We start from the raw sequence: 23203 nt of genomic DNA on the forward strand, positions 1-23203 counted from the left end.
GACAGTTGTGAAGAGGCACGACAACACCTTTCCCCCCCAGGAGACTGAAAAGATTTGGCATGGGTCCTCAGATCCTCAAAAAGTTCTACAGCTGCACCATCGAGAGCATCTTGGCCGGTTGCACCACTGCCTGGTATGGCAACTGCTCGGCATCTGACCGTAAGGCGCTACAGAGGGTAGTGCAAACGGCCCAGTACATCACTGGGGCCAAGCTTCCTGACATCCAGGACCTATATAATAGGCGGTGCCAGAGGAAGGCCCAAAAAAATGTCAAAGACTCCATTCACCCCAGTCATAGACTGTTCTCTCTGCTATCGCACGGCAAGCGGTACCGGAGCGCCAAGTCTATGTCCAAAAGGCTCCTTAACAGCTTCTACCCCCAAGCCATAAGACTGCCCCCCCACCCTTTGTTTTTACTCTGCTGCTACTCACTGATTATTATCTATGCATAGTCACTTTACAAATTACCTCGACCAACCTGTACCCCTGCACATTGACTCAGTACTGGTACCCCCTGTATATAGCCTCGTTATTGTTATGTACATTTCTTGTGTTACATTTTGATTGATTTTATTTGTATTTTTACTTGAGTTTATTTAGTAATTATTTTATTAACTCTATTTCTTGAACTGCATTGTTGGTTAAGGGCTTGTAAGTAAGCATTTCACGGTAAGGTGTTGTATCCGGTGCATGACAATTTGATTTGATTTGAACCAGGGCAGTGGGCGGTGGTGGCTGCTGCTCAACTGTATAGCCTCCAAAAGCATATCCAGGTGAACTGGGAGATCAAGTTATTCTTTGACAACACCACATACGCCAAAACGGTGTATGTTTTATAATACTCCCAGGCAGGCTGCTGTGATATGGGTAGACACTGGACAGACAGAACGAATCTCACCCTGAAGTCAGTCCAATCCTCCTGGGAGTTCCTCCACAGGTAGAGGGTGGGTAGGCCTGGAGGACCTGGGAGGCCTGTCTCACCTTTTCTGCCCTCCTGCCCTCTGACACCCTGAGATCCCTAGGAAAGCAGAGATAAGAGAGCAGTCTATGACAGAGAGTGATGGTCAACCAGTGGTGGAAAAAGTACCCAATTGTAATACTTGAGCAAAAGTAAAGATACCTAAATAGATTATTACTCAAATAAAAGTGAAAGTCACACAGTGAAATACTACTTGAGAAAAAGTCTAATAGTATTTGGTTTTAAATATATGATACTTAAGTATCAAAAGCCAATGTAATTGCTAAAATATACTTAAGTATTGAAAGTAAACGTATAAATCATTTCAAATTCCTTATGTTTAACAAACCCGACGGCATCATTTTCTTTTACATATTTTTTTATGGATAGCCAGGGGCACACGCCAACACTCAGACATCATTTACAAACAAAGCATTTGTGTTTAGTGAGTCCGCCAGATCAGAGGCAGTAGGGATGACCAGGGGTGTTCTCTTGATAAGTGCGTGAATTGGACCATTTTCCTGTCCTGCTAGCCATGCAAAATGTTAATTTTGGGTGTCAGGTAAAATGTATGGAGTAAAAAGTACATTCTTTTCCTTAGGTAAGTAGTGAAGTAAAAGTAAAAGTTTTCAAATATATAAATAATAAAGTAATGTACAGACCCCCCCCAAAAAATACTTAAGTAGAAGTTTAAAGTATTTTTACTTTAGTACTTTACACCACTGTGATCAACAAAGTACAAGTCCCAACGGGTACAGATGTAGCATCTTAATTTGATCACCCTGTTGCAGAACTGTTCTGCCTTGCAGGAAATATAAAATTGTGTATTTGAGGTTTAAAAAGGCTTCTGAAGTTTGTAATTTCCACTTTGAAACTTCAGACGATTTTCCCTTACGAAAAACGTATCAACCCCTACAAAAATCTTAATTAATTATAATCCACATAATAATTCAAATTTTCTGTTGCTGCAGGATTATTTTACTGCTGTAGAAAATGGGCTGAAATTAAGATCCTTCATCTGTATAGAACAAACACACACACTGAAAAAACTCATTCACATACTGTACTTAACATAAAAATTACATCCATAAGTCATTTGGGGTTTACTCATCATTCAGCAGCATTACTGAAACATTTTCAAAACAATTATTTCATCAGTGTTCTATTCCCTTACCATGTCTCCCTTGAACCCAATATAGCCTTCTTTGCCAGCACATCCCTGTAAACACAACAATGTGGTGAACATAGGGATAGATATTTACAGGAAGTTATAATAATACTGGAACAACAGGCAAAGATCACGGTTTGGCAATAGAACTTAAAGATGATGCAACAGAGTGGCAAAGTGTACATTTTGGTCTGCAGTAGTATATTACTGCCACATCTTTTGAGATGTTTATTTTCTCTCCTGTAATTTTGTAGAATGCATATGAATCAGTCTGTGTACATGTCATATGGGTAGATTTAACCACAGCGTTTGTACAGTATTTCCGTAACCTGTACTTATAAGCAATAAAAAATCAAAAGATTAAAGGGAGGTTTTTTTTGCATTACATGAGCTGCAGTGGGGAATATTTGAATTCAAATTAAAGACAGTTATTAAACCACTGATGTTTTCATTTTCCAATAGAGACAAAGATATCATTGTTTTACAAGAAAACCATAGCTGAATAAACCCGTGAAGACATACAGTACTTCTCATGAGGAACAAATGGATGACTATTCTCTATTCTAAGACACCCACTCATATTTCAGTTTATTCTGCTTCCTCTCTCTGTAAAATCATGTGTTCAGAAAATCACTTTGGTTTTATGAAATCACTGACTTTGATTCTATGTGGCGTGTAAGTCCTGGTGATATTTAAAAGATCTGAGTTTTGAAAACAAATACCTCTATGAACATTTCTAACTCTAAAAACTGTCCCTAAGAGATTCTTACTTGTTCTCCTGGAGGGCCAACTGGCCCTGGAGGGCCACTCAGGAGCCTGTAAATCTTATTGTCAGATCCGACTATGACATCACCCTCATTGGGTGCCACTATCAGCAAGCCTGTGTGGTCAGAACCAGCCTGTCCGACCCCTTCACTGTTCCCCTGGCCCCTCTGTGTGAGAGAGCCACTACTAATCCTTCCCTGCTCCACTGCTGACCCCGCAGGAGGCAACAGGTTCTCCTCCATGAGCACACTGGGGTCAGGGTGACTAGACTGGGGTGGGCTCTTCTGGCCAGAGCCTTTCCTTTGGAAACTGGGGGAGGGGCCGGGGGAGTCCAGGTCGATGATGTCATATTGTGGTCTGTCTTCTGCATCTGTGGTGATGTTCTCATCCAAGGCAGTGACTGTATAGGGGGAAGTGCTGCCACGGGCACCTGTATCCGTGTGGTGTAGGGTGAGGATAGAGGGGTCTGCCTCATCAACTCCCACAAACACATTCCCTTGTTGTTGTAGGGTGGCTGCGTGCTGGGAGATAGGAGACTTGCCTTCTGGGAGGGAGGGATTCTACAAAGAGAGAAAGAGAAAACTATGGTTAATGGTTGCAGAATGATACATCTCTATCAAACAGTTCCATCAAATGAACTACAACAAATGACTGAAACAGCTTTAAATAGGTAGACATTTCCACAATTACATGTTCCTTTTTTCACCTCAACATAAAAGGTGCATACAGATGTAGGATCTTAATTTGATCACTCTTTTGTTGCTGAGATTGTTCCAGCAGAAAATGCATACTTAAACTGTATTTGAGTTTTTAAAAGGCTTCTAAAGTTTGTAATGACCATTATTTATAATGGTCATTTAAAAACAGTACTTAAATAATTTAAAAACAGTACTCGTCGTTTTTTACTATAAACAATGCTGTGGATCACTTACATAAGTATAAAAATTGGTTATTAAGTCTGGGCCTAATGACCATGAACTTCAAAGAGAAGCTGGGATTACATTAGAGAGTTAACTGCACCCAGGTGAGTGCACCCAGTCTACCTCACACTGGCCTCTCCTACAGCAGACAATGGGCCTTTATCTGTAATAAGCTAGCATTCTCTCTCTCTCTCTCTCTCTCTCTCTCTCTCTCTCTCTCTCTCTCTCTCTCTCTCTCTCTCTCTCTCTCTCTCTCTCTCTCTCTCTCTCTCTCTCTCTCTCTCTCTCTCTCTCTCTCCTCTCTCTCTCTCTCTCTCTCTCTCCTCTCTCTCTCTCTCCTCTCTCTCTCTCTCTCTCTCTCTCTCTCTCTCTCTCTCTCTCTCTCTCTCTCTCTCTCTCTCTCTCTCTCTCTCTCTCTCTCTCTCTCTCTCTCTCTCTCTCTCTCTCTCTCTCTCTCTCTCTCTCTCTCTCTCTCTCTCTCTTTTCTCTCTCTCTCTCTCTTCTCTCTCTCTCTCTCTCTGATGAGCAGATACTTGATCTCCCTGGGCCTGAAACTATTTGTCCAACTAATCTCCCCAACCTCCCTATAGCTCTGCCTTTCATCCCCAGGCTGAGCCCTAGAGTGGAAGCACTGTATTGGAGGAGGAGGCAGGGCACTAACAGAACGAGACTGCTAGTGAGAGCCTTGCACACATCAGGCACAATCTTACTTTAGGAGGGTTGATGCCGTATGGAAACACTAAGGGAAAATACACTGTTAACATCTAACAGAGAGACACCATACTTGTCCCACTGCCAGTGGCTGCAGCAGTGAGTGAGTGGGGTCTGGGGTTCTGGTTCTGGTTCTGGGCTGGAGCTCTGCTCTACAGTGTGAACTGGAGGTGAGCATGTGGCCAGGGAATACAGTACTCTGTAGTCCAGACTCTTTGATCTCTGCAGTGGGCAATAATGGATCCCTGGTATTCATCTCAGTATAATACAGTTCATACTTTACAAACACATTGATTATAAAGTCAGAAATCATGCATGTATCTCTAAACACATCCTGCCAGATAGACACACAAAGAATTAGAAATCCATCAAATACAATTAACTTTTCCAATAGTGCAAACAAACACAAAACACTGCTGACAGATAATTTGTGTAACAGCTAAACATATTTAACATATAAATGAAACAAAACCTATCTAGCTATTTGTATGCTTCCTGAACAATGGTTGACTGATGAGATGAGTGCATCATTCCTGTATCATGTAGCAGTGAGGTTTGAATGTGGGCCGGTGCATTCTGCAGTCAGAAAATGGTTTCATTAGGGGGATGACGTGTAGCTGACAAGGTCATCGCTACGGGTCAGACTGGAAGATATAAACAAAGACCATGTCACCCAGAGACTTTAGTATGACAGAGCACCATGTGAAAGACTCCTGAAGGAAGGTCCAGCTCACTGGCCCCCAGGCAGGGGGGAATCTGTATCCAACTGGCTGACCTAACAGTACATTATGATGGAGGACCATAAATCAAAGGCTTAGACACAGGTATGAGGATGATCTTCACCAGCCATGTGTCTAAAAATGCAGCTGGGCAAATACACCTCATCATCCCCAGCTTTATATAGTCATCAGAGATGTTACGAGGACGTGTCCTGTAGTAGAATTATTAGAGCTGGAAATGGGATATTTACAGATGAGTAAAAAGAGAGTGAACACATGATGTAATACAGGAAGGATACAGGAACAGTGGGGTCAAAATATGTTCCAGGTTCCTAGAATTAATAAGCTGCATGTATATTTGACGTTTCCCTTTGTTCTGTAAGTTTAATTTCTATTGTTGTCTATTGTTATTGTTTCTATTGTCTTCTGTTGTTGTCACATTCTATTTTTAGGATAGATCACTACAGATTACAGAATTTCTGATATTCTACAAGGCCATAAGAAAACCTTTGTGTATTAAGGATGTACCCACATGTGCTGGCAATGAAGCACCTTGCTTCATATGGATCTGTTTAGAGGAGTCTCTGTCTTCTGGCTAAAGTATAATATCCCATGATGAACAAAATAACAGCAAATAAAATCTTTATACGGCAAAAACAAGCATGTCAATGTCTATCATAGACGTAGAGTAAACAAACCATGGGCAAATAACCAGGATGAACATACATACACTGTGCTACAGTACATCAACACAATCACAATAGTGGGATTCCTAAGCAGTTCTGTATTTATCACCTGGGGACAATAGTGTTACTGTAGTGAGCACAGCAGCAAATGTATTTGACATTAAAGTCTACAACCTGATCATCACAACTATGAACTAGTGAATCAGTGAATTCTGCCTACAGTATCTAAATGGTCTGATGGTTCCCTACCGTGTAAGATGCTCTCCATTGACCCTCCAAACACAATCCAAGTAGGAAAGAATCCAGCATTAAGCAGCCCAGTATCCAGGTAAAACACTGCATGGCTACAGTACATTACAATAGGAGAGCACCACTCCTACTACACCCCTCCTAGTCCACAGGAGTCCTCCTTGGCAGAGTATGCAGTGCTCTTTCCCAGTGCCTTCCCCGTGAGCAGGAACACATAGACACACCCTGGGCTGAGCTCCCACTCCCAATCTCCCACCCACAGCTCGGCTTGGCTGCCTGGGATGGGGTGTGGTGGGGTGTGGCGTGGCGGCTGGGTAGGCTGGCTCGGTGTAGTGGGGTGGTGTGGGATGGAGTGGGGTGGGGTGGCATGGGTGGGTGGGTGGAGTGTGGTGGTGTGGGGTGGCTGGGATTCGATGGGATGGGGGTTGGCTGGGTGAGGTGTGGAGGCTGGGTGGGTGGGGTAGAATGGGATGGGGTGTGGTGTGGTGGGATGGGGTGGCTGGGTGGGATGAGGTGGGGTGGGATGGGGTGGCTGGGTGGGTGGGTGGGATGAGGTGTGGTGGTGTGGGATGGGGGCTGGGTGGGTGAGGTGTGGTGGCTGGGTGGGTGGGTGGGGTAGAATGGGATGGGGTGTGGTGGCTGGGGTGGCTGGGTGGGATGAGGTGTAGTGGGATGGGGTGGCTGGGTGGGTGAGGTGTGGTGGCTGGGTGGGTGGGATGAGGTGTGGTGGTGCGGGATGGGGGCTGGGTGGGTGAGGTGTGGTGGCTGGGTGGGTGGGGTAGAATGGGATGGGGTGGCTGGGTGGGTGGGTGGGGTGTGGTGGGATGGGGTGGCTGGGTGGGTGGCTGGGTGGGTGGGTGGGATGAGGTGTGGTGGGGTGGGGTGGCTGGGTGGGTGGGTGGGCTGAGGTGTGGTGGTGTGGGGTGTTGTGGTGTTGGGTGGTGGCTGGGTGGGTGGGATGGGATGTGGTGGGATGGGGTGGCTGGGTGTGTGGGATGAGGTGTGGTGGTGTGGGGTAGGGTGGGATGGGGTGTGGTGGTGTGGGGTAGGGTGGGATGGGGTGTGGTGGGATGGTGTGGGGTGGTTGGGTGGCTGGGTGGGGTAGGATGGGGTGGGGTGGGTGTGGTGGGATGGGTGGGGTAGGGTGGGATGGGGTGGGTGGGTGGGTGGGGTGATGGTGATGTGGGGTGTGGTGGGATAGGGTGTGCCAGGCTAAGCCAGGGGACAAGAGGATGGATGACCATCACCTCATCACTCTATCTCGGCTGCTGAGGCCCAGGTGGATCTTAGGACTTCCACCACTAGACTTCCTTTACTAAGTGATATGAATGTATGCACTAATGCTGTATGATTAAACATACCAAGCTGTGAATGAGATAACTTGGTGGTAAAATAGGAAGGATCACACACATACTGTAGCTGGTAAAGATACTTCAGAGCTGTTAAAATGGCACAGAGAGGCCACAGAGACAGATGTAATATACAAAAAAACACAGCTATGATCAGCTAATGATCTGACAGAGGCTAATTTGATTGAAGGAAACGATTAAGCTGGAGACCTACAGCATTCAGAATCAAAGCAGCAGTGACCACAAGGAGGGATTATGAGTATTAATGAGAAACCATGGCAATAGCATAAACCAAGGGAAACCACTACAGAATATGCTTTACTTAAGAGTGGGAAAAATCTCTTGAGGTTTTCCCCATTTTCTCTAGACTGGAGACATAAGAGGAAAATCCCTTAGCAAATGAACTTGCATCAGTCCCATCACCGATCTACACAGGCTTGCTAACTGCTCCCAGCGCCTCTGTCTATGGAATAAGCTGCTGTCTACACTTACCACATCGAGGCCAGGCCGCAGTATATGGCATGTGGTTTCCATTAAAACATAAGGTGAGAGAACACATTTTTCTCATGTACATTTTAGAAAGGGTGTGAATAGAGATGTGAGACAATAGGCTAGTAATAAAGCAACCCTTTTTTCAGCGCCTCCCTCTCTTCTCATATATTTTTTAATTTGGCTAACTAAATTATAGCCCAGTGAATATGATTACAAGTTTCAGTGGTCTGAGGTCAAAGTCGCAGATGATAGACTAGGACTGCCAATGTGGACGAGAGATGAGAACACAGAGCTGTGTGATACAGTACCAGCTCAGAACAGAACTCCCACAAGCCTGGGCCATAATTACTCTGCTCACTAGTGAGGTACAGTAGCTTGGCAACCATGAGTCATGACTGCTTCTTTCTTGTTCCTCCCTTTTGCCATTTCAATGACGTGACTTACAGTATAAGCTACCATAGGTGGATGCATGCAGTACAGCGACAAACCTGTGGATTAATTTCCCAATCTCATATGCTGATAGATGGCAGAACAGTCAAGAAATGTTATTTGGAACCTGCTACTTGGGATACAATGTAATAAAACACCACATAAGGTTGTGAGTCATGAGGTTGTGGTTTGCATGAAATAGTTGGCAAGTTTTAAATGGTATTGCTCTTGGGCTGATGTCTGATCTAGATTTTGCCTTGACTTGTACTAAATGGCCCTTGCAAACTCACCTTTTATTCTATTGCCCTTTGTAAAGTAATCCTCTAATGGTGGTTCATTAGCAGGTTAACCTATGCATTAGTGACAGCATGGACATCAGATCAACAGTCCCCTCACTTTCAGCACAGAGGTTGTAAGGTAATGGATAATGGAAATAGACCTTATCTGATCCTGAGTTTCAGTACTTGTGAATTATGATCCAGAGGCTCTTCGGCACCTTCTGTGGCCCATATCGCTCATCTTAAAAGGAGAGAGTGAGTACACATCCTGTGGGTGTATTATGGGGGTCAGACAAGAAAAATGTTGTATCATTTGACCTCTCAACAAGTGAAGTGGAGCTCACAAGGCCGACTGCAAGTCTTAACACTTTGAGTTGAAGATACAACTCAGTACTTCCCCCCATTTAGTGGTTGACTGATGATCTAAGACATGTATGGACTGGTGAAATTATCATTGTTATACTAAAGGTATGTTACTTTGGGCATTTGAGGACTCTCAGCAAGCAAGGCCAGTTCAAGAAAACAGTGAAAACCCTTAATGCACTTCTCAAACATTCTGTGTATGTAAAACAGATTAACAAAGACCATTTAAACAGAGCATCATCAAGTCTAGAACTGCCATGGACAACCAGATTTCAATAAAGCAAAGAAATGTCAACTTGAACATAACAATAATGAGGAAAACGTCTTGTCCAATGTTTAGTATACACTGCTAATACTGAAGTATGCACTTGGTCTTTTTAAGCCTATAGTAAAGAGCCTGCGCGGTGGGTAAGGACATTTGAGGACAGCTGGTAAAAGTACTCTGGATGTATTTGTGAGCTGCAGTCTAGTGTGTGAGACCCAGGGCCAGGGCAGCCCCTTATCCCTCCCTGATGGGGCATTTGTCAAAGCCAGCGCTGCTTTCAGCACACACACACTGCTCTGAAGTGGCCGGCGTTGAACCAGGCTTGTTCCCAGTACTCTAATGAATCACAGCCTTCCCCATTAGGAAAATAAAACTAGGGGTTTATGGGGACAAATGAGAAATCAGTGGAATTTCCTCACCTCACCTCCATCAATGATACACTTCCCAGATTGTTCAGGCAATATCTCTAACCAACCACTACATCTGTCACTTATTTGCCTTTTATTGTGTCGTACGCATAGATTACTACAACTGTTACTACTGGTACACTGGAAGCCTGTACAAAGCACATGTGAGGGACCCATTATCCCCTAATGCACTATCATTCAAAAGAGATTAAAGACTTTAAAACCAGGCAAATCAGTGGCTTTTGTCTAAATTGGGCTGACACACAAGGCTTTACATCAACTACTGTACATGACAATGGAATTATCTCCCTATCAAAGGCACTTACCATGACAACATCCCCTTTATCTGTGGAACTCTCTCTGAAACTCCCTGTACTGTTTGTCAAGTCATCTAGCAGGTCACCAGAAGACAAGTCGGCATCCTAAAATATTAAGAAATTAAAAATTAAAAGGCAGTAGATTTAAAAGAATAGATCTAAATGGCATACTGTATAATAAATTGTCTCGTTTTTAATCCAGTATAAATTACATACATATTGTCTTAATTTTTTATGAAATATAATAATAATAATAATAAAATATCTTGATATTTCAGAGAGGACTGCAAAGTCTGTAGTTAGTTAGTACCTGGTGTGTGTGGGGTGTTCTTGGGGAGCGTGGAGCTTTGGGGTCCGGTCCGTCACACATAGGGAGGTGGAGGTTACAGTGGTGTCTGGCTGCGTCGGGGTCACCCATCACAAAGGTCATCTGTCTCAAAGCACCCTGAGACAGACAGACAGGTAGAAACCTGAAACACTGTTGCTGAAAGGTGAGGAGATCCCTCAGACACACAATAAGGAAGGCTTCACCTTCCACTTTCCACTTTCCACCCAGCCTAATTACTTACAACAGTCACAGTATAAAGCACTGGATTATCTCACTGATCTATGTGAGATTTCTTTAGGACAGGTCAATTGGACAGGCAGCTAAGTGTAAATACCCATGGAAATCCAACCCTGACCATGAAGTTCCCATGCCATCCCTTCCAACCAGCCCAGCCAGCTCTTCTGTCCCCAACCTTTAGTCTTTGCAGTACAGTAGGCTGAGCTCATCCACATAATTTGACAGTACAGTGATAGTAATATAGGAACTGACTAGAGCCAGATATGGCAACCAGACCCTGCCTGTGTCTGTCCGTGATGAATTGGCACTGAGAGTAACGGCTCTGGATTAAATTAAAGTGAAGAGAAGCTGGTTTCAGGATAATCAGTAAACTCTCTCTGGGAGGATTAATGAGCAGGCAGAGAATGACCAGATTCCCTAAAACAATTTCTGTTAACATTTTGTCACATAACTTAAGATGACAAACTTCATTGTATGATTGAATTTGAAAAATACATTTTTGATTTATGATATATAGTATTACAACTGCAGAAAACCAACAGCAAATTAAGTGAAATCATTCTCAGCGAGTAAGTCAAGCTGACAACTGCCTAGTAATTGGTGACGGGACATTAACCTCTCTCTACTGCCATCGAGTGGCAGGCACCTTCTCTCTGAACATATCTAGTCCTTGAAATCATGAGGAATAGAAAAATATTCAGATTATTATTTATTATATACTGTTACATTACTAGTGAATACTGTAGACGAAAGTGGGAGTGACATTTGAGTATCCGAGAAACCCTTACCTCAAATGGAGTCTCAAAGCCCTCTATGATGCCCCCCAGCATCAGCAGACCATCAGTGGTAATGTCCTGTCCAGGGTAGGCCCAGTTCACCCTCTCCACCAGCTCACAGTCCACATAGAGGGCCAGCCAGCTGGAGGACACACCTACAGAGACCTGGTGCCACTGGCCGTCAGGCAGCATACCTACTGGGAACCTAGAGGGACAGGACGGAATGGGAGGTTAATTTCCTTCACTTGTATTGCTTGACTTATTGTTTTTAGCTGCAAGTGGAGCAAAGAACCTCAGCTTCATTTACTATACTGTACAACAAGTCAGAAAGACAGAATTCATCTAAACTAGGAGGTGAAACTAACAACGTACTCGTAATGTCTGTGGTGAGTGGAGACGAAGGTGACCGTGTGTGGGCTGAGACGGAGCTGCAGCTGGATGTGGCTGTAGGGACTGAGCACGGTGACCAGGCTACTCTCCTCCTGCTGAATACTACGCAGCTCCATCAGCACACTGAACTCATCTACAAACCTGGGAGGGAGCACAATATATGTGAGGTAGCACAATATAAATAACTTAAACAAAATGTTAATTTACGTCAGTATAATATAATATAGTATGTTAATTAGAATAATACCTTGGTCCAAATGCCTGGTGTGTGGGCATTGCCAGTGTGGCGTACAGGCCAATGTGAAGAGTCGGACACCTCTGGGTCCCCACAGATAAGGATACATTAGTGGTGTTGATGACCAGCTGGGACAGGTGCTCCAACACGTTCACCTTCTCTGTAGGAAGAACAGGACAAGACAGCAGCCATTCACTACATCTCTTTCACTACTGAGTACCCTGGCCGACATGACAGATTGAACAGCGTTTCCATCCGGGTCTCATTCTCCCCTAAAGACTGCACTTCTCCACATGTAGTCACAGTAGAGCCAGTCTAATCATTTAGCAGAGCAGGAGCATAGAGAGCAGTATTTTCTGAGTGCGCACAGTGGGTGAGAAATGACGCCCTAATATTGCTCATTTATTTTTGAGTGAGGACTGGGGCAGCAGCCCAGGACAGCAACAGCCTTGAATGAAGGATGATGAACAAACAGACACTTCATCACCGCTGCAGAGAGAGGAGCTCCGGCCGTCAAGACGTTACCAGTAATGGAGCCACAAAATGGTGCTGGAGGCATGCACTGTGTCACTTCTATTTTAAATAAGAATAGACTGCGTGCATGTGAGTGTGTGGTGAAAACACTCTCATGTTAACTGCAGATCACATGAATCTTTCAGTCCCCTGTCTCTGCAAACAATACCCCATAATGACAAAGCAAAAAACGTTTTTTAGAACGTTTGCAAATGTATTAAAAATAATTATTCTGAAGAAAAATACATAAGTATTGAGACCCTTTGCTATGTGACTTGAAATAGAGCTCTGGTGCATCCAATTTCCATTGATCATCCTTGAGAGGTTTCTACAATTTCTACAAAGTACTGAGTTAATGGTCTGAATACTTATATAAATGTAATATTTCTGTTTTTTATATTTTTTATAAATTAGAAAACATTTATAAAAACCTGTTCTTGTTTTATCATTATGGGGTATTGTATGTAGATTGATGAGGGGGAAAAAAACGATTTAATCAATTTTATAACAAGGCTGTAACTTAATTAACAAAATGTGGAAAAAGTCAAGGGGTCTGAATACTTTCCGAAGGCACCGTATATGTGTACTGAGAGGCTCAAGACATCACAGACCTCAGGGTTCTCCTTCTTCAATGCCAAGAGTTCCAAAACTATCAGATTTTACCCTTTCTTCTTGGTGGATGGGTCCTTCTTGAATTACGGTAGCATTTGGACATGGCATTTTTAGATACTATTGCACTGTTACATACTACTGCTCTGTTGGAGCTAGGAACACAAGCATTTCACTACACCTGCAATAACATCTGCTAAATATGTGTATGTGACCAATACAATTTGATTAGATTAGATTTTTGTGGGGAAAAACTTAGATTTTTCTAGATTTTTTATTTATTAAATGTTTTTGGGTACGTCTTCCTATTCTAAAATAACTAATATGGCAGCTTAATGACTTTAAATCATTTTTACCATAATATCGTGCTACCAGTAGGAGTAGCACAACCAATTATGGTAACATCATTGAGACATTTGAGGTTATTGAGGATTTTCTTAAATGGACACCACAGATGATCAAATCTAAGGTCATAAACCCTTCCAAAATAAGTTATAAAAAGTATATGATTAATCATTTTGCTCACAGTGTTATTTCCATTAATTTAAATTGAGTAACACCAAGTGACACCTTGGATTTAGACACAGCAAATTATCAATGGAATCCTCAAATTTATGACATACTAAAAGGGTGTGATTAGCTAAGCGTTTTCATTAATAATAGACCCCTCCCCCGATAACTGTTTGCACACTGGAGGGCATGCTCACTATAACACCAAAGACATAAAACTGAGGGACAGACATTATACTAGTAATAAAAAAGTATTTTAATAGCCTTCTTTATTTTTATTGATCTATACAATATATGAAATACTTTTGTTCAAAATAATAGATATCTCTAAATCCACAAAACATGTCACTACAACTCTACACATCACTACTTGAACAAGTCAATTTGCTTATCTTAAGTACATTAATTAATGCATAAACATAGAGTTTTGCAGTATAAGGGACTTGCATTATTTTATCATTGAAAAACAGTTAAATATAAACAAAAACATGTAGGATGTGTAACTTATTTGTATTTTAAAGTGTTTTTCATGGTTGCAAAGGCAAGGGATGCAAATACCACACCACAACAACCCGGATATACATACGGAAGGCCATGGATTTTTTTTCTGAGTTTCAAGTGTTATTAGTCATATGTACGTGATACACATGGTATACACCGTCCAACGAAATGCTTACTTACAAGTTCCTTATCTTGAGTGTGTGTGTGTCACAGGAGGCTGCTGAGGGGAGGACGGCTCATAATAACGACCGGAATGGAGCAAATGGAATGGCATCAAACACCTGGAAACCATGTGTTTGATGTATTTGATACCATTCACTTATTCCGCTCCAGTCATTACAATGAGCTCGTTCTCCCCAATTAGAGTGCCACCAACCTCCAGTGGCATGTGTGTGACTATGTGTGCGCGTGCATATGTGTGTTCCTGCGTGCATGTGTGTGTGTGGTGAAAACACTCCCATGTTAATGTAACAGTATAACTTTAAACTGTCCCCTCGCCCCGACACGGGCGCGAACCAGGGACCTTCTGCACACATCAACAACTGACACCCACGAAGCGGCGTTACCCATCGCTCCACAAAAGCCGCGGTCCTTGCAGGGCAAGGGGCAACCCTACTTAATGTTTTAGAGCAAGTGACGTAACTGATTGAAATGCTACTAGCGCGCACCCGCTAACTAGCTAGCCATTTCACATCCGTTACACTCACCCCCCTTTCAACCTCCTCCTTTTCCGCAGCAACCAGTCATCCGAGTCAACAGCATCAATGTAACAGTATAACTTTACCTCGTCCCGACACGGGCGCGAACCAGGGACCCTCTGCACACATCAACAACGGTCGCCCACGAAGCGTCGTTACCCATCGCTCCACAAAGGCCGCGGCCCTTGCAGAGCAAGGGGCAACCCTACTTAATGTCTCAGAGCAAGTGACGTAACTGATTGAAATGCTACTAGCGCGCACCCGCTAACTAGCTAGCCATTTCACATCCGTTACATTAACTGCAGATCACATTAATCTTTCAGTCCCCTGTCTCTCACACTACCAGCCCGCAGCGCAGCAGTCTCCCTCCAGGCCTGGAGGACTCCGGTCACACATGACTACTCTCTGATAACGTGATGAAAAGCCTGCTGTGAGCCACATTCAGCATTCCACAACTCACCAGGGCATATAGTCTACTGTACAGCTACAGCACGGTACTGAACAGAGCAAGGTGTTGAAAACAAGGTGCTTATGGTTGGACATTCCAGCATGCCTTTATTAAGCCTAATCCATTGATTACTGTATTGTTATGTTCCATTATGTGGAGTATGTATTTTTGTAATACAACATTATCAAACGGTACACATCTTCTTATGCACGTATCAACGTAAATCCTGAATCAGAGATTACAAGAAAAGGCCATTTACCTGAGAAACCCCCACTTACCACATACGGGCACAGTTGAAAACATGTCTCTCCCGCTAGAAAAGGTTCAAATGAAAACTACCTGATAGAAATCATGCTCTATTTGGTTGGCTAGTTGGGCTTTGGAACAACATGTCTAGAAGTCCTTATTCTCTGTTGAACCCAATTCTCAGAGAAAACAGGTAACGTGGTGGGTCCATGCTGTTACCTAGACAGTGCAGTAGAGTCGTCAGCGGCTCTTTTTAAACAGCTCAGTATGACATGTACAGGCTAACAAAAGGGAACACAGCCATATCTGTGGAGTAGGAAAAGGGAATTTCAAAGCCGACTGAATGACCTGCATACAGGTGGGAACGGAAAAACTCTGACAAGCATCTTGAGTCCATGTGCTGAGAGAGGAACCGGGAAAAGATGAGATGGTGAAGAGGTGGAGAGACATGAGGAGAGGAGGAGAGACAGGAGGAGAGGAACAAAGTGGAGAGGAGATTATAGGTCCCTGCCAGTGCCAACACTACAGCGCATCTGTACACCACAGGGAACTGCACAAAATACCTGTCCAACTAACAACAAAGACCACAGTAGAGTGGAGTGTGCTTTTGTACAAAGTTAAACATCTAGGCTGGGAAACTGGGAGATAAACTCAGCTGAATAATGTGTTTTAAACCTGTCCCCCTAAAACTGTCTTTCAGAATCTGCAAGACAAACAAACCCTATCTTGTCTCCACACTTCCTGTATTGGCAGAGTTGTGTTTGCCTAGATCTCAAAGACCTGACAGAGGCCCAATGGCAGGCCCAGCACAGAGTGTCAAGAGTGGATAAAGAGAGAGAGAGAGAGAGACAGAGAGACAGAGAGAGACAGAGAGAGACAGAGAGAGACAGAGAGAGACAGAGAGAGAGAGAGAGAGAGAGAGAGAGAGAGACAGCAGGCTGCATTATCATTGGAGGAAGGGGATAACATCTATTACCTAAGGAGTTTACTTGACCCCAATCCTCTTGTGTAGACAGAATGACAGATTGGAGCTATTGGAAAATGCCTTGTAGCCTATGTTCCAACACAGGGACAGAACATGCTTCAGTTGTCATGTCTGTCTGGCAAATCGAACAGGGAATTGTTGCCAGGGTTGTATACTCTGGTTGGTTCATCTTGAATTACTAGTAAATTGTTAGGAACACGTAGACAGGAACTCAGTGTTGACTGCCAAATAGTAATCTCAGTCCATTGAGCTAGGAGAGTTCAGTAAAGCCTTGGGGTCTAATGTCTGGCTCCAGTTGCCATTTAATGGTCAATTAGCTCCCCCTGCACTGGTATGTGTTTCATTTACATGGATGGTTAACTGAAGTTCAGTCTTGTGGGACCCATTATGTTTGTCTTGGGAATAAAGGGGAATAAAAGCTGTGTTTCTTTCCCTTAATTGTGCTCTTAAAGGTAATCAAGGATGGATCGAGTGCACTGGCTGACTAGGGCACTTTCTGATGGGATTGCTGGGTCACATGGCATTATTTAACTCAAACATAGGATAGCCTATAAGACAGTACGGTCATGCAACACTGTAACTTTAAATCTATTTTATATCTCTTCACAGTTCATAAGATTAGTAGTGGGGTCCCTACAGGGTAGCCTAGCAGTTAAGAGCTTTGGGCCAGTAGCCAAAAGGCCACTAGTTTGAATCCCAGAGCCGGCTAGGTGAAAAATCTGCCGATGTGCTCTTGACCAAGGCATTTAACCCTAATTGCTCCTGTAAGTCACTCTGGATAAGAGCGTCTGCTATATGACTAAAATGTTAATAATGGGTCCTAATTGGGGTTCCATCACTCTTGACCTCATTGCAGATTATCAGATCTTCAAATTCCTCAAGGCCTTGTTGATTGTGCATTCATGGCTATGAATGGTATGAGTGACATTTTAGGCTTGCAGTGGAGTTTTGTTATGCACCATTCCCCAGAGTGAGATGATACACATATGGAATGGCATCTGCTATACTGTTATGAGCCTGGGCCCTAATCCTGTACGAACTCTCTTCTCTCAGATTTCACCAGAACATTGTACCTATTGAATTCTTGTTTCAAATTCCCAACATTCTCTTCCAATAAAAAGTAAATCCCTCAAATATTTTCTAACTTCCCCTTTTTCAGAAGGATAATATTTAAATACAAAACGGTGACCCAAAGTAGCCAGAAGGTAGCCCAACACCTCTGGGCATTGTGTGTATATAAATGACCTTGCCAGGGGCCTCATTTATAAAAGTTGTGTTTGCACAAAATATGCTCCAAAACATGTGCGCCAGTTTTCATGCAAAAGTCAGCATTTATAAAAACTGTACTTGACATGAGAATGTGCTTATCCTACCGTAAACTTTAGACCACGCATACGCAAAGTTTCTAGTGGTTGAAGCATTGCATTGCAGGAAGGCAACATTAGCCTAGTAGCCTTGTGCAAATGGGGTATTCAGACCTCTTGACTTTTTCCACATTTTGTTACGTTACAGCCTTATTATAACATGGATTAAATAAAAAAAATCCTCAGCAATCTACACACAATACCCCATAATGACAAAGCAAAAACAGGTTTTCGAAGGGTTTGCAAACGTATGAAAAATAAGTATTCAGACCCTTTGCTATGAGACTCGAAACTGAGCTCAGGTGCATCCTAGTTCCATTGATCATCCTTGAGATGTTTCTACAACTTGATTGGAGTCCACCTGTGACAAATTCAATTAATTGGACATGATTTGGAAAGGCATACACCTGTCTATATAAGGTCCCACAGTTGACAATGCATGTCAGAGCAAAAACCAAGCCATGAGGTCAAAGGAATTGATCGTCGAGCTCCGAGATAGGATTGTGACGAGGCACAGATCTGGGGAAGGGTACCAAAGTATTTCAGCAGCATTGAAGGTCCACAATAACACAGTTGCCTCCATCATTCTTAAATGGAAGAAGTTTGGAAGCACCAAAACTCTTCTGAGAGCTGGCCGCCTAGCCAAACTGAGAAATCGGGGAAGAAGGGTCTTGGTCAGGGAGGTAACCAATAACCTGATGGTCACTCTGACAGAGCTCCAGAGTTCCTCTTTGGAAATGGGAGAACCTTCCAGAAGGACAACCATCTCTGCAGCACTCCACCAATCAGGTCTTTATGGTAGAATGATCAGACTGAAGCCACTAATCAGAAAAAGGCACATGACAGCCCACTTGGAGTTTGCCAAACGGCACCTAAAGACTCGCAGACCATTAGAAACAAGATTCTCTGTTCTGATGAAACCAAGATTCAACTCTTTGACCGAACGGTGAAGCATGGTGGTGGCAGCATATGCTGTGGGGATGTTTTTCCACTGCAGGGACTGGGAGATTAGTCAGGATCGAGGCAAAGATGAATGGAGCAAAGTACAGAGAGATCCTTGATGAAAACCTCCTCCAGAGCACTCAGGACCTCAGACTGAGGCGAAGATTCACCTTCCAACAGGACAACAACCCCAAGCACACAGCCAAGACAACGCAGGAGTGGCTTCGGGACAGGTATCTGAATGTCCTTGAGTGGCCCAGCCAGCGCCTGGACCTGAACCCGATCGAACATCTCTGGAGAGACCTGAAAACAGCTGTGCAGCAATGCTCCCCATCCAACCTGACAGAGCTTGAGAGGATCTGCAGAGAAGATTGGGAGAAACTCCCCAAATACAAGTATGCCAAGCTTGTAGCGTCATACCCAAGAAGACTTGAGGCTGTAATCGCTGCCAAAGGTCTTTCAACAAAGTACTGAGTAAAGGGTCTGAATACTTGCATAAATGTGATATTTACATTGTATTTTTTTAAATAAATTTGCAAACATTTCTAATAACCTGTTTTTGCTTTGTCATTATGGGGCATTGTGTGTAGATTGGTGAGGGGGAAAAACGATGTAATACATTTTAGAATAAGGCTGTAACGTAACAAAATGTTGAAGAAGTCAAGGGGTCTGAATTCTTTCCGAATGCACTGGGTGATGACTTATTCATAACAAAAAACAGATAGCTAAATATAATAACAAGATGCAATAATTTGCTGTTAGTGAGAAGAGCGCAAATCTATTAATTTTATCTTCACATTCTAAAATAATTTGATATCTACTTCCGATTATTTATTTCATTATCATTGCAGAATAAATTCCTTACCTTTTCTGACTGTGATGGTTTCATATAGGGCTAAGAATATAGGGATAAGAATTGAGATATATGAGAGAGCCATGTGAGTGAGAGATGCTTCGGAGCACGGCAGCCAGGAAAAGGTATGGATTTTTTAGGGGGCATTACAGCAACACAAGTGGGATACCGCTGAGAAATTCGAAAGGCCTGATGAGAATATTATCAAGTGCTTGTCAAATTGTGAATGAGAGACTGATGAAGTGTGTGCAGCCTGCACAAGAAACAAATCAGAGCTCATTCTTTTCATACAACTTTTTCATCAGAGTCGCATCATGCAGCCTTAGAATGTATTAAAAATCTAAACATATAAGCCAACGCATATAGGAAGATCTGTTTCTTTGCTTACTGCTCAAAACAGAATAGCCACATGTGCACACTTGCTTGGAAATCGTTTGGAGTAAAGATCCTTTCTATTTCATTCAGTTATGTTCAATTGTATTCTTCGTACTATAAAATAATTTTAAAAAATGCAACAGAATTGTAAGCAAATCGTGTCTGCTAAATTAATTAGTGTAGTTCACAGCCATATGGCATAGCCAATTCAGGGCCTAAAATATTATGTTTTACCTGATAATTAATTCCACCCACCTGGAGTCCCAGGTCTAAATCAGTCCCTAACTAGAGAGCGAGCAACAATGAAAAGATGCAGTGAAACTGGCTTTGAGGTCCAGAGTTAAGTTTGAGGGGTGTATGCTATTTTAAATGGATTCTTTACACTTTTTAAAATGTAGATGTTCCAAAGGTCTGCATCAGTGGCTTGTAGGCTATGCATGGAAGCCAGGAGATGCTACATGTGTTTATGTTAATTGTGGAAATTACTGGGGAGCCAGTAATGGCTTCCAGCCAGTCAGAATGAGTTTAACCCCACAAAAGGGATTTATTACAGACAAAAATACTCAGCAGTTTCATCAGCTGTCTGGGTGGTTGGTCTCAGACGATTCCGCAGGTGAAGAAGCCAGATGTAGAGGTTCTGGGCTGGCATGGTTACACATGGTCTGCGATTGTGAGGCAAGTTGGACGTACTGCCAAATTCTTTAAAACAACGTGTGAGGTGGGTTATAGTAGAGAAATTAACATTCAATTCTCTGGCAATAGCTCTGGTGGACATTCCTGCAGTCAGCATGCCAATTACACACTCCCGCAAAACTTGAGACATCTACAGCATTGTGATGTGCGACAACACTGCACATATTAGAGTGGCCTTTTGTCCCCAGCACAAGGTGCACCTGTGTAATGATCATGCTGTTTAAATCAGAGGGATTATCTTGGAAAAGGAGAAATGCTCACTAACAGATATAAACAAATTTGTGCATAACATTTTTGTGCGTATGGAACATTTCTGGGATCTTTTATTTCAGCTTATGAAACCAACACTTTACATGTTGTGTTTATATTTTTGTTCAGCATAGATGGATCATCTGGAACATTGACTTTTTTGGGTATTCTGTGGATAAAAGCACCCTTCCATGCCATGAGTCAGGTACCTTTCCATTAATCAGACAGGCATCGAAGATATCCATGAGGGCATGGGAGTGCATGGGAGTGACATCTGATACATTAGCATTTTTGTTTGGTAGGGAAGTCAAAAAATGATCTACCTCTTCAAGGGTAAAATTGCATGTATCTGGGAAATAGTCTGATTGTACCGTTTCAATAGTTTCACAACAAGGTAGCGTGGTCAGCGGTGCACTATCAGACCGGGCTTGACATCTGTCATTATAGTAATTAGCAACATTACTCGTACTGGGTGGGGGTATGGGGGTATGCACTGTTGTTCAGAATAATCTAAATCGCTTTAGATACAGTCGGGCAAAAAAGTATTTAGTCAGTCACCAATTGTGCAAGTTCTCCCACTTAAAAAGATGATGAGGCCTGTAATTTTCATCATAGGTACACTTCAACTATCACAGACAAAATTAGAGAGAAACATCCAGAAAATCACATTGTAGGATTTTTAATGAATTGATTTGTAAATTATGGTGAAAAATAAGTATTTGGTCAATAACAAAAGTTTCTCAACACTTTGTTACATACCCTTTGTTGGCAATGACAGAGGTCAAACGTTTTCTGTAAGTCTTCACAAGGTTTTCACACACTGTTGCTGGTATTTTGGCCCATTCCTCCATGCAGATCTCCTCTAGAGCAGTGATGTTTTGGGGTTGTTGCTGGGCAACAGACTTTCAACTCCCTCCAAAGATTGTCTATGGGGTTGAGATCTGGAGACTGGCTAGGCCACTCCAGGACCTTGAAATGCTTCTTACCAAGCCACTCCTTCGTTGCCCGGGCGGTGTGTTTGAGATCATTGTCATGCTGAAAGACCCAGCCACGTTTCATCTTCAATGCCCTTGCTGATGGAAGTAGGTTTTCACTCAAAATCTCACGATACATGGCCCCATTCATTCTTTCCTTTACACGGATCAGTCGTCCTGGTCCCTTTACAGAAAAACAGCCCCAAAGCATGATGTTTCCACCCCCATGCTTCACAGTAGGTATGGTGTTCTTTGGATGCAACTCAGCATTCTTTGTCCTCCAAACACGACGAGTTGAGTTTTTACCAAAAACTTCTATTTTGGTTTCATCTGACCATATAACATTATCCCAATCTTCTTCTGGATCATCCAAATGCTTTCTAGCAAACTTCAGACGGGCCTGGACATGTACTGGCTTAACACGACTGGCACTGCAGGATTTGAGTCCCTGGCGGCGTAGTGTGTTACTGATGTTAGGCTTTGTTACTTTGGTCCCAGCTCTCTGCAGGTCATTCACTAGGTCCCCCCGTGTGGTTCTGGGATTTTTGCTCACCGTTCTTGTGATCATTTTGACCCCACCAGACTGGGTGAGCTCTTGCGTGGAGCCCCAGATCGAGGGAGATTACCAGTGGTCTTGTATGTCTTCCATTTCCTAATAATTGCTCCCACGGTTGATTTCTTCAAACCAAGCTGCTTACCTATTGCAGATTCAGTCTTCCCAGTCTGGTGCAGGTCTACAATTTTGTTTCTGGTGTCCTTTGACAGCTCTTTGGTCTTGGCCATAGTGGAGTTTGGAGTGTGACTGTTTGAGGTTGTGGACAAGTGTCTTTTATACTGATAACAAGTTCAAACAGGTGCCATTAATACAGGTAACGAGTGGAGGACAGAGGAGCCTCTTAAAGAAGAAGTTACAGGTGTCACGTTCCTGACCTGTTTTCCTTTGTTTTGTATTCATTTTAGTTGGTCAGGGCGTGAGTTGGGTGGGTTTGTCTATGTTTGTATTTCTATGTGGGGTTTTGTGTTCGGCCTGGTATGATTCTCAATTAGAGACAGGTGTGTATTGTTTGTCTCTAATTGAGAGTCATACAAAGGCAGCCAGGGTTTCACTGGTGTTTTGTGGGTGTTTGTTCCTGTGTCCTCACAGGACAGTTGAAGGTTAGTCACGTTTGTTGTTTTGTAGTTTGTAGTGTCTTGTTTGCTG

The 23203-nt window shown here is 43.1% G+C and overlaps 1 protein-coding gene across 1 annotated transcript in view; it reads right to left on the reverse strand.

Annotated features, from left to right (window-relative positions):
• si:dkey-61l1.4 (collagen alpha-1(I) chain) overlaps positions 1-23203 on the reverse strand; it is a 77295-nt gene that overhangs the window by 21755 nt on the left and 32337 nt on the right. The window contains exons 2-9 of the mRNA XM_055918471.1: positions 12055-12202; positions 11790-11948; positions 11430-11622; positions 10387-10521; positions 10086-10181; positions 2897-3451; positions 2133-2177; positions 899-1018 (exon numbers count right to left, since the gene is read on the reverse strand). Of these exons, the coding sequence (XP_055774446.1) occupies positions 899-1018; positions 2133-2177; positions 2897-3451; positions 10086-10181; positions 10387-10521; positions 11430-11622; positions 11790-11948; positions 12055-12202 (1451 nt within the window). The remainder of the gene's footprint in view (positions 1-898; positions 1019-2132; positions 2178-2896; positions 3452-10085; positions 10182-10386; positions 10522-11429; positions 11623-11789; positions 11949-12054; positions 12203-23203) is intronic.

This window comes from Salvelinus fontinalis, chromosome 4 (assembly GCF_029448725.1).
Source record: "Salvelinus fontinalis isolate EN_2023a chromosome 4, ASM2944872v1, whole genome shotgun sequence".
Taxonomy (NCBI): domain Eukaryota; kingdom Metazoa; phylum Chordata; class Actinopteri; order Salmoniformes; family Salmonidae; genus Salvelinus; species Salvelinus fontinalis.